Source organism: Pelophylax lessonae, assembly GCF_965119305.1.
Source record: "Pelophylax lessonae genome assembly, chromosome: 4".
NCBI classification, from domain to species: Eukaryota; Metazoa; Chordata; class Amphibia; order Anura; family Ranidae; genus Pelophylax; species Pelophylax lessonae.
The window spans coordinates 657,342,813-657,354,909 of record NC_138771.1 but is presented as its reverse complement, the minus strand read 5'-3'; the positions used below and the strand labels follow the sequence as shown (position 1 = coordinate 657,354,909).

Sequence of the window (12,097 nt, the reverse complement as noted above, 5' to 3'; positions counted from 1 at the left end):
TTATCTCCGTATATCAAATGAAAGGAAAATAGCATTCTGGTCAGACAGAAAAAATAATCGTCCAATCACACTAAAGAGGTTTCAGGATTATCCTCAGGTGTTGAGCAGTCTGAATTTCTCCTCAGGGAGACATTACTGGGAAGTGGATGTCGGGGGATCAGATAAATGGATAGTTGGGATGTGTTACCCCAGTATGGGCAGAAGCGCCGATTCCCACTTCTTATGAGTCCTTGCAGAACCTTATTGATCAGCAGTCTACACAAAGACATGAGGGAACTTAAGTTCTTGATCTGATGCTACGGGTCTTTAAGGCCGCTCATTTAATCCCGACTGGTGACGCTAACACTGTGTCTCCCAATTTTCGCTGTGGCATAATCCACGTCTTTGCGAATTTCACTCTCGGGAGGACAGCCTGTTCTGGGCCTAGATACGTAAGTCTGTCTTACAATTGTATCGAGGGCGATCTTTAAAATATCTGGAGGATTTTCAGCGTGAGTACCATATACCTGGCACTGCATTTTTCCAAAATCTGTAGATTCAACGCATGGCAGCTGCTCAATTTGGGTTGTGTAATGTTTCCTTTTGCATTTCCAGGCTTGAGCAGATGCTTTCTCATGTACATCATTCTAAACTTACTAATACTTACTACAGCTCCCCGATGCACACTACTACCAAAAACCTTAAGAGAACTGCGTAAGATTGGCGACGGGACATGCCTGATCTCACAGAGGAAGGGTGGCAGAAGTCTTGCCCTTGAAATCCCCATATGGTCATCTCTGACTGATATTTCAAACAAAATTTCTCCATCGCTCCTATTACACCACCTATGTTATCTTTCAGATGGGTAGGCTCACATCAGCCAACTGTACCAAATGTACCAGGAATGTGGGTTCATTTTATCATATGGTCTGTCCCTGTATTCGAGCTTACTGGTCTGAAACCAACAATTTTGCTAGCACAACCCTTCAAATATTTGTAATCATTTACATTGTTTACTGGGATGAAATAAAAATACTTCTACATTTATTATTTTTTATTGTTAATGAGGTGTCAGAAAAATAATAATAAATAATATCAGAGAAAGTACCAATGTCCTGAGATCAGTTGAATAAAAAGAGAAAAAAAATGAGGGAGGCATAAGGACTTTAAAGGTACAGTAAGGCTAGACATACAAATTTTAAAATCATGTAAATTTATTGAGTCACAACATATTAAAAAGGGAATACATAAATAAAGACACAAACAAAGCATCTAAAAACAAAGCATATAGATAACAGAATACTCTCATGGTACCACGAAGGACATGGTGCCTAGTGTGTGAATTCCTTGCTCAACATGTTTCGCGGTAACTTGTCCGCTTCTTCAGGGGTCTTATATTAACAGATAATTTTTCTAAACATCTACACAGAGAGTTTGTATTCAAATCTATCAAAGAAATAGATGAATTAGAAAAATACAAAGGAGGTGGTAAGCGGGGTCCCCCAAGGCTCAGTCCTGGGACCAACCTTGTTCAATTTATTCATAAACAGCATTGAGGACAGGATCAGTAGTTCGATATCAGTTTTTGCAGATGACACAAAATTGGGCAGGGCAATAACTGCACAGCATGAAGCAGATATCCTACAGAATGGCCTGGACAAAATAACAGAGTGGGCAACGACATGGCAAATGAGGTTTAATGTGGAGAAGTGTAAGGTTTTGCACTTGGGGACCAAAAACTTAAAAGCACAATACACTTTAGGGGGGGAACCCTTGGGGGAATCAAAAATGGAGAAAGATCTGGGAGTCTTGGTTGATGATAGATTAGGCAATAGCATGCAATGTCAAGCGGCAGCTGCCAAAGCCAGCAGAATATTAGCATGCATAAAGAAAGGGATGTATTCCAGAGATAAGACTATAATCCTTCCACTCTATAAAACTCTGGTCCAACCGCATCTGGAGTATTCTGTCCAGTTCTGGTCGCCAGTCCTCAGGAGGGATGTGTTGGAGCTGGAGAGAGTCCAGAGAAGGGCAACTAAACTGATTAGAGGATTGGAGGACCTTAATTATGAAGAGCGTCTGCAATCGCTTGATTTATTCTCCCTGGAGAAGAGACGCCTGAGGGGGACATGATAGCAATTTATAAATATCTCAATGGTGATCTCAGCATAGAAAAAAGCTATTCAGTCGAAGGGAATGCATGAGGACTCGAGGGCATACATTGCGATTAGAGGAGAAACGTTTTAACCTCAGGCAACGTGGGGGGTTCTTTACTGTTAGGGCTACAAGATTGTGGAATTCTCTACCACAAGAGGTGGTTTCTGCGGGAAGTATGGTGGCTTTCAAAAAACTCTTAGACGTACATCTCAAGGATCAGAACATTCAGGGCTATGTGAGATGATTACAGCCACACACACCTATACAGGTTGAACTGGATGGACTATTGTCTTTATTCAACCTCACCTACTATGTAACTATGTAATAGAAAATTGTTATCATAGCATATATCAAAAGAGCCAATCAGCCACAGAAGGCCTAAGGTAAAGCATAGCATGGCATATGGTTATGTATACTTACATAGCTTGATGGTAACACTAATATCTACGAGAAATCCCAGATGGCCAGGATGGTCCCGGGAAGAGAGAAGGGGACAAGCACCAAATACCAGACGAATATCAAAAATGCCTCCCAGGCGGACATGGGAGTCCTATATGGATGTAAAGATTGGTAAGTACTTGCAGTGATGTTGGGAAAACTATTAATGAATAATTAGTACACATATTGCAAAAGGCAAGCATGTGTCAAACAGTAAAAAGAAGGAAATAAGGAGATCAAGGATTATTCCATATTGTGAAAAAGCAAAAGCGTATATTTAAAATGTTGGTTATCCTTATTAGTATCTCTTTGCATTCCTTACAAAACAAAAAATAATAGTAATTGATGCACACAAAATATGCAAGAGGATATATAAAAAGTATGGATGTAAGGTGCTATTTAGTACTGTTATCATCAGCAAGCGTCATAAATAACTCACCGGGGAGAGATTACAAAAGAGATGCCCAGGATTGGCTGGATATATGTAAAAATAAATATAAAGGAAAAACCAGCAGCAGATCACCAAATGGGAGCCACAGACCAATCAGGTCAGATAGATGGTAAAAGGCTGTGTGCTGCAAGAGAGAGAGGGGGCAATAAGTATACAAGGTCATCTGTAAAGGTGTCTCATGTGTGGGGACATGGTGCCCAAGTGTGTCTCACCAATGTCAAAGTTGTGTGTAACTTCCGTGTGATCCATCTGGTGTAGTCGTGGCCGAGGCTTGCTGACCTGGCAAATGCCGGTATTTATATGACTCCAGTCCGGCCGTACACGCCCATCGGCGTGTGACATGGCCGGACCCGTGCAGCTGATTGCAGGCCGGCAGGCAGGAGGGCAGAATACTACCATCCTCCCGTCTAGCCCAATCAATCAGCATTCGGAACAGGAACGGTTCCGGGTTGCGGGGCAGCATGTCCGCCATGGAGGGAATCCATCCGGCAAGGGAACGGCTCGCCCATCCAATAGCCGTGACCAGCGCGGCCATCATGGAAAAGGGAAAACAGGCTGGTAAAGGGGCAAGGCTCAGAAGAGACTGCAATATAGAACAGGAAAATTAGATGTCACCATCAAAAACTATGCGTGAAAAACAAAAAAAGAAACAATTAATAATGAACATTATAAATTAAGTACAGAATATAATGTTCAACATATGGCTTTTGGGAGTCGGTCCAACTTTAGGGAGACCTGTAGTAACCTTGCTCTTAGTCAGTCAAGTGTTGGTGATCTCATTGGTTCAAGTATGTAGTCTTTTTATACAGAAATGTCACACACCAGCTGAAAGCTAAAATCAGGCTTGCGGTGGGAGCATCTGTTCTGTAAGCTGAAGAGCTAAAATGTAAGCTATTTAATCTGGTGCCTAGGTGAGAGAACTCTGGGAGTCACCAGAATGATGATGGCCACCAGTAGTCCAGTGAGCAGACAGGAGGAGGATAGTGTGGCGCGTAACATGGCTCATAAGTAGGACCAGTTTAGAGTGGCACAGCCCAGATCCAGTGACCCCAAGGGATAGTGAAATGACCGGTGGTCTTATTTTCAAAAGCAATATACAGTAGCACCATATGTATCAGGAGAGCATACAGAATCTTTGGTTGCTCCTCTCTCCAGTTCTCGTAGATCCCTTGAATCCGCTGAAGATTGTAAATGTCCTATTCCATGAAATTCCAGCAAATTACATATTATCATTTTGTGCAAATTTACGTTTTTCAGCATATTGTGCTGAGCACCTTTGAGCAGCTATGGCATGAAGTACCATAACCAGCCATAGGAGGCGTTGTGGTGCTGTCACTCAATGCTAGAGCTCATTCGGAGCACACTGCATATAAAACAAAGTACATACAGGTGCATCTCATAAAAACAGAATATCATCAAAAAGTTAATTTATTTCATTAATTCAGTTAAAAAGTGAAACTCATATTTTATACACAGTCAGTGATGATTTAGGGAGCCATGTCATCTGCTGGTGTCAGTCCACTGTGTTTTATCAACTCCAAAGTCAGCGCAGCCCTCTAGCAGAAATTTCTAGAGCACTTCATGCTTCCCTCTGCTGACCAGCTTTATGGAGATGCTGATTTCATTTTCCAGCAGGACTTGGCAACTGCCCACATTACCAAAACTACCAATCCCTGTTCACATGATCATGGTATCACTGTGCTTGATTGGTCAGCAAACTCGCCTGACCTAAACCCCATAGAGAATCTGTGGGGTATTGTCAAAAGCAAGATGAGAGACACCAGACCCAACAATGGAGATGAGCTGAAGGCCGCTATCAAAGCAACCTGGGCTTCCATAAAACCTCAGCAGTACCACAGGCTGATCACCTCCATGCCACGCCGCATTGATGCAGTAATTCATGCAAAAGGAGCCCGACCAAGAATTGAGTGCATACTATACTGTACATAGACAGACTTTTCAGTAACCCGATACCCATTGACATAGGGGGGGTAGAATCTGGGGGCCCTCTTTTTAAAGGGGGCTTCCAGATTCCGATTAGCCCTCTGCCCGCAGACCCCAACAACCACAGCCCAGGGTTGTCAGGAAGAGGCCTTTGTCTCCATCAACATGGGGACAAAGTGCTTTGGGGTGGGGGGGGCAGAGGTCCCCTACCCCAAAGCACCAACCCCTCCATGTTGAGGCCTGGAATAGTTCAGGAGGGGGGGGGGTGTGCACGCGTGTTCCCTTCCCCTTCCTGGCCTGCCGGGCTGCATACTTGGATAAGGGTCTGGTATGGATTTTGGGGGGGGGGGGGAGCTCCACAACGTTTTCTTTTTTTTTTATTCAGCTGTCAGCAGGGAAACCCATTGACAGCTGACGACTCATCGGTTGTTAGGGACGCCGACGTTGGCTTCCTGGCCCAGCTTTTCAACAACCAGCTTACACTACGCCCTGAATGGGCAAAGCTCTGCCCAATCAGGGTGCAGAATGCACTGTGCATGGCTCAGTGCATTGCAGGGTGTTCGTCGGGGTGAACACCCTGCAAAATCGGGTGTTTGGCGAACGGCTGAACAAGCAAATCTTTGACCCGAACTCATGCTCAGGCCGAACCGTTCACCCATCCCTACTGGACAGATGCAAAATAACAAAACAACATCATATCTGTATGAAATAAGTACAGTACTACTAAAATTAACAATAGACACGAGGTTAATTAAGAAAGATAATAATACAAAAAAAAAAGTGAGTTGCAAAATGGTAAACAAAAATGGTTGCGCCGACCACCCACATGCGATACCTCACATGCGTGGTGCAGCCTATGTTTGTCTGTGACGGACCTACGCTGCATTTGCATTTTCATGTATGCACGGGGGGATAAGGAGAAAGAACATTTAGTTCCATTAGCTCCCAGGATCCCCACTATATACTACTTACCTAAGGTCCATAAAAGTCAGGTGAAGTCCCCTGGCAGACCGACTGTAAGTGGTATTGACTCTGTCACCTCAAGGATAGAGAAATACGTTGATTTTTTTCTCCAACCTCTCGTTCAAAATACACCTGTGTTTCTAAAGGACACTGCCCAGTGCATTCAAGAACTCACCCAGTTAGAGGTGGAGGGTGAATTACTACTCATCACTGCGGATGTTTCATCTTTATGCACCATCATATCCCATCATATGGGATACGAGGCAATAAGCACCTTCCTAGACTACAACTATGATATCCCTATTAAACAGAAAGCTTTCATTCTCAAACTTTTACAGTTTGGAATGGAACATAATTATTTTTATTACGGTGGGAACTTTTATTTACAGAAGACTGGAGTTGCTATGGGGGCCAAATTTGCCCCCGGCCTCGCCAATCTTTTCATGGCATTGTGGGAAGACAGACAGCTCCTAAACCCAGGGTGGGTACAGGGAAAAATCAAGAGAGCAGCCTAAAAACATCAAATGAGGATAAATATAACCGATCAAAATTACGAGGTTTGTATACCAATGCCAGAAGCCTGGCCAACAAGATGGGAGAGCTGGAGCTGCTGATGTTTGAGGAAGACTTAGATTTTGTGGGGATAACTGAGACTTGGTTTGACAGCTCTCATGACTGGATGGCGACCATTCAGGGGTATTCCCTTTATCGCAGAGATAGAGAAGGTAAAAAAGGGGGAGGGGTATGTCTGTATATTAAGAACAGTATACAGGTAAATATGAGGGATGATATTAATAATGGAGCTAAGGACGAGGCAGAATCCTTATGGGTAGAACTTCAAAGAGAAGGCACGGTGGGGAAGGTAATATTGGGCGTATGCTATAGGCCCCCCAACCAGAGGGAGGAGGGTGAGGCGGACCTCATGTTACAGATAGGATTTGCAGCAAGGATGGGAAATGTCATTATAATGGGGGACTTTAATTATCCGGATATAGACTGGGCAGAAGGAACCGCGCACTCAGCCAAGGCTCGGCAGTTCCTAAATGTTTTGCAGGACAATTTCATGGGTCAGATGGTGAATGCACCGACAAGAAACAATGCGGTACTTGACCTACTGATTACCAACAATACAGACCTGCTCACGAATATAGAAATACAGGAAAACTTAGGGAACAGTGACCATAGGTCAATTGGTTTCAGTATTAATTACAGTAATAGGAAACACAAGGGTAATATAAGGACACTGAATTTCAAAAGAGCAAATTTCCCTAAACTGCGCTCACTGCTAGAAAATATTAAATGGGATAGAACCCTGGGAACAAAGAACACGGAGGAAAAATGGGAGTGCTTCAAGAGCATACTTAACAAGGGGATTGACCAGTGCATTACAAAGGGAAATAAATTTAAAAGAGCAAAACTAAACCCCGGGTGGCTAAACTCCAACATAAAAATGTATATTAGAGCTAAAGAAAAGGCCTTCTAAAAATACAAGACTGAGGGGTCATTGGCAGCATTTAAGCATTATAAAGAGTGTAATAAGAAATGTAAAGACGAAATCAGGGCGGCTAAAATAGAACACGAGAGACATATAGCGGAGGAGAGTAAAAAGAACCCAAAGAAGTTCTTTAAGTATATAAACAGTAGGAAAGCGAGGCCAGAGCACATTGGCCCCATAAAAGATGATAAAGGTAAAATGGCCACTGAGGACAGAGAAAAGGCGGAAGTGTTAAATAATTTATTTTCTTCAGTCTTCACAAAAGAATCGGGGGGCTACACGAACCCCGCTTGTAAGGCCGAATTAAATAATACACCTCAGGAAGTGCCGCCATGGCTAACAGAGGATAGACTTAGAGCTAAACTAGAGAAACTTAACACAAATAAATCCCCGGGACCGGATGGCTTGCACCCGAGGGTTCTTAATGAGCTCAGCCAGGTGATTGCCAGACCGTTATTCTTGATCTTTAAGGATAGTTTACAGACGGGTATGGTGCCAGCTGATTGGAAAAAAGCCAACGTGGTACCAATATTTAAAAAGGGGCCGAGATATATCCCGGGGAACTATAGGCCGGTCAGCCTAACATCAGTAGTCAGCATGGATTCATGAAAAATCGTTCGTGCCAAACCAATCTATTAACCTTCTACCATGAAGTGAGCTGCCACCTAGATAAAGGAAAGCCTGTGGATGTGGTGTATCTGGACTTTGCAAAGGCCTTTGACACCGTTCCCCACAAACGCTTACTGTACAAACTAAGGAAGGTAGGTATGGACCATAAGGTGAGTACCTGGATAGAGAACTGGCTCCAGGGGAGAGTACAGAGGGTGGTGATTAATGGGGAGTACTCGGATTGGGCGGGTGTGGAAAGTGGGGTCCCCCAGGGTTCTGTCCTGGGACCAATCCTGTTTAATTTATTCATAAATGATCTGGAGAAGGGGATATCTAGTACAATCTCAGTATTTGCGGATGATACTAAATTAGGCATGCCAATATCTTCTATGCAGGATGTGGAAACCTTGCAAGTGGACCTGAACAAAATAACGGGGTGGGCAACTACATGGCAGATGAGATTTAATGTTGAAAAATGTAAAGTAATGCACTTGGGGGCCAGAAACCAGAAAGCAAGCTACTCACTAGGGGGGGAACCTCTGGGTGAGTCTAGGATGGAAAAGGACCTGGGGGTACTGGTAGACAACAGGCTTGGCAGTGGCATGCAATGCCAAGCCGCCGCAAGCAAAGCCAACAGAATACTGGGTTGTATAAAAAAGGGGATTCACTCCAGAAATAAAGAGATTATTCTCCCGCTCTACAAGACTCTGGTCCGGCCACATCTGGAGTATGCTGTCCAGTTCTGGGCACCGGTCCTCAGAAAGGATGTGCTGGAACTGGAGAAAGTCCAGAGAAGGGCAACAAAAATAATTAGGGGAATGGAGGACATCAGCTATGAGGAAAGACTACAAGCACTGAACCTATTCTCTCTGGAGAAGAGACGATTGACGGGGGATATGATATCAATGAACAAATACTGTACTGGTGACCCGAGCATAAGGAACAAACTATTCAGAGAAAGGAGATCCAATAAGACACTTGGCCACTCACTAAAACTTGAGGAAAGGCGGTTTAACCTTAAAGTGCGTAGGGGGTTCTTCACTGTAAGAGCGGTAAGGATGTGGAATTCTCTTCCACAAGCAGTCGTATCAGCAGGGAGCATTGATAGTTTCAAAAAACTATTAGATGGACACCTTAAAGACCACAACATACAGGGGTATACAATGTACGGTTAAAAGCAAACACACACATACATCATAGGTTGAACTGGATGGACTGATGTCTTTTTTCAACCTCACTAACTATGTAACTATGTAACTATGTAAACATCTATAACAATAGAGAGAAAAAAGTTTTCTTTTGGAGAAGATATATAGATGACGTTTCTATTTTTATGGAGAGGCAACATTAACTCCTTACAAAGTTTTTTGGATCAATTGAACTGTAATGATTGGGGCACTTATCAGTTCAGTGAGGAATCTATCAATTTCCTTGACCTAATCATATCTAGGAAAGGGTTAAAGCTGGATACACACTATACAATTTTCTTTAGATTTTTTTCCTTTAGATTTACCAAAACCATATAATATGAGGTCCAACCCAAACACTTTAAATTTGTATGCAATCAGGTAGGCCCTTGCACTACATAGTTGAAGGTAAATCTAAAGGAAATCTAACAACAACATTTGTATAGTGTGTATCCAGCGTAAGTTTCTCTACCAAAATATACTTCAAACCTATGGATAAGAACAGCTTCATATCTCTTGACAGCTGCCATCATCCGACATGGATATCTGCTGTTCCTAAGAGCCAATTCAGGAGAATTTGCCGTAATTGCACGGACCTTCATGATTTCCGCATACAGAGTGAGATTCTCAAAGAAAAATGTTTGGAGAAAGTTTTTGATCCTAAAAGCTTGGAAGAGGATATACAACAAGTAAGCTTCCTAGAACAGAAAGGTCTAGTTGTCCCTAAACAGAAGAAGGATGATGGCATCCTATCCAAATTTGAGTATGCCTTCGTGACCACTTTTTCAAATGGTTACGGATGGATCAATCGCACCTTCCGCAAGTACTGGGACATTCCAAGAGGTGATAAATCGTTGGGCCCCACACTTCCAGATAGACCCCCCATTATATTTAAGAGATCTAGGAATCTGAGGGATTTGATAGCTCCCAATCCAGTTGAGAAACCAGTAGTTCCCAAAATGTTTGCTGACCTAAAGGACTTCTTCCCATGTAAGAAGTGCCGTGTCTGTAGGGAATTAAAAACACAGAGAACCAAAACTTTCATTTCGACTGTTACTAAGAGGAAATATGACATCAAAAGTTGTATTACATGCCATACTAAGGGCGTCATATATCCTCTCACTTGTGGTTGTGGCCTTCAGTATGTGGGGAGAACCATCCGCACTCCAAGTATCAGAATTGGTGAGCATCTTAACAAGATCCAGAAGGGCTTCCCAGGACATAGCTTATCTTTACATCATGATAAGTGTCACGGAAAGAGTTACTCTCAATTGGAAGCTGTTGCCATTGAGAGCTATTCTCCCCACTGGAGAGGCAGCAACACGAAATGCAGTATCTCCAGGAGAGAGACATTCTGGATCCATGAATTAAAAAGCTACCAACCATTGGGAATGAATGTAGAATGGGATATCAATGCTCACATCAACAATCAATAACTACATATTATTGATTAGAGGAATTGAATTCATCCCCTTCTTCGAAATTTATATACATTCTTCTTCCCTCTATAATGTTCTTCGTTTCCTTCTCTTCACATCACCGTCTTTGATGTTTGATTGTTATTTATATTTTATATGGATTTTAAGATTTCTGAATTAATATGTAACAGATTTCATTTTATTGCAAGTCTGTGGATGGACACTTCCGGTCTCCCATTATTATTTTCGGGGTCTTATTGGCAAATGAGGGTTACTTTATATAATGGTACCCTTGTTTTTAATTTTTAACATTTTTTCAAGTTTTATACTTGATTTGATCTTTTTATGGATTTTTTGAGATACACACATTTTTTACATTCAGCTTACATTTCATTCATTTATTTCACATTTCTGCACCACTATTATTTTTTTATATATATATTTATTTATTTTCATTCTTTTATTTTTTATTTTATTTTCATTTTTTATTTATTATTTATATTTATTTTTTATTTTATTTAGTTTTTAATTTTATTTTTTTATTTTTATATTTTTTTCTTTTATTTTTATTTACATTTTTTCACATATATGTTTTTCACATTTTTTCACTTTTTTTTTTAATCTTTTATTTTTATTTTCTTTGGCACTTTTATTTACTTTTATCATTCACATTCATCACCTATAAACCTTTTTTTGCATTCTTTCCCATAAGATACTGTGTCTATGTATTTATGGTGAATTTTATATGCGACTTTTAATATCACAGTTATTTATGACTCCTTATAAAATTAGCAACCTAATATGGCAATCTATTATACACAACACTCTTATGTTTCTGGTATAATCAGCGAGAGGAGTTTTTTTTCTATATCTTTCTTTCTCTTCTCAGCACTATGATTGCCCAGTCATCTTTTTACTTCCTGTTTGCGTCCCATGGCGCTAGCTGGTTTCGGCCCCGGAAGTGTTTTTTCATTACACTTCCAGGACCCTGTCAAGGCCGGATCGGAAGCCTCCACCAGAACAGTCATTTAACGAAGGGAGAATGACAGCGCGGTTCTAGCTCCAATCCCAGAAGCCGACTCCTTAGTGGAAACGCGTCGGAGGGAGCAAGCCGCGCTGTTACATGTCACGGACCGCACTGCAGGCGGCCGTAAATTTAAAGAGCACTGTCTTCATTTGCATTGGATGAATGTAAGTGTTTGCCTTTCTTTTAATAATAACATTTAAAGGGTAATACACTATTAGTCCCTCTTTTTTCTGTGAGAACTACTCCTGGGTGTTTGTATCCTGAGGAATTCTGGATCCATACATTTGAAGAGCTGTCAGATCCATTCATCTCAGTGAGAGCATACCATTCCAAGCTGACCAGCAATTGGATTCTTTGTTACAACAGCTTCAAGCAGGGGCGTAACTACAGGGGTTGCAGGGGTTGCAATCGCAACCGGGCCCCATGCTC

At 41.9% G+C, this 12,097-nt stretch overlaps 1 protein-coding gene across 1 annotated transcript in view; it reads left to right on the top strand.

Moving 5' to 3' along the window:
• Positions 1-12,097, top strand: part of LOC309553058 (uncharacterized protein) — a gene marked incomplete at both ends in the record, with an annotated part of 124,735 nt that overhangs the window by 72,445 nt on the left and 40,193 nt on the right. Inside the window, one exon of the mRNA XM_082253956.1 lies at positions 9,747-10,620. Coding sequence (XP_082110082.1) covers positions 9,747-10,620 — 874 coding nt within the window. The remainder of the gene's footprint in view (positions 1-9,746; positions 10,621-12,097) is intronic.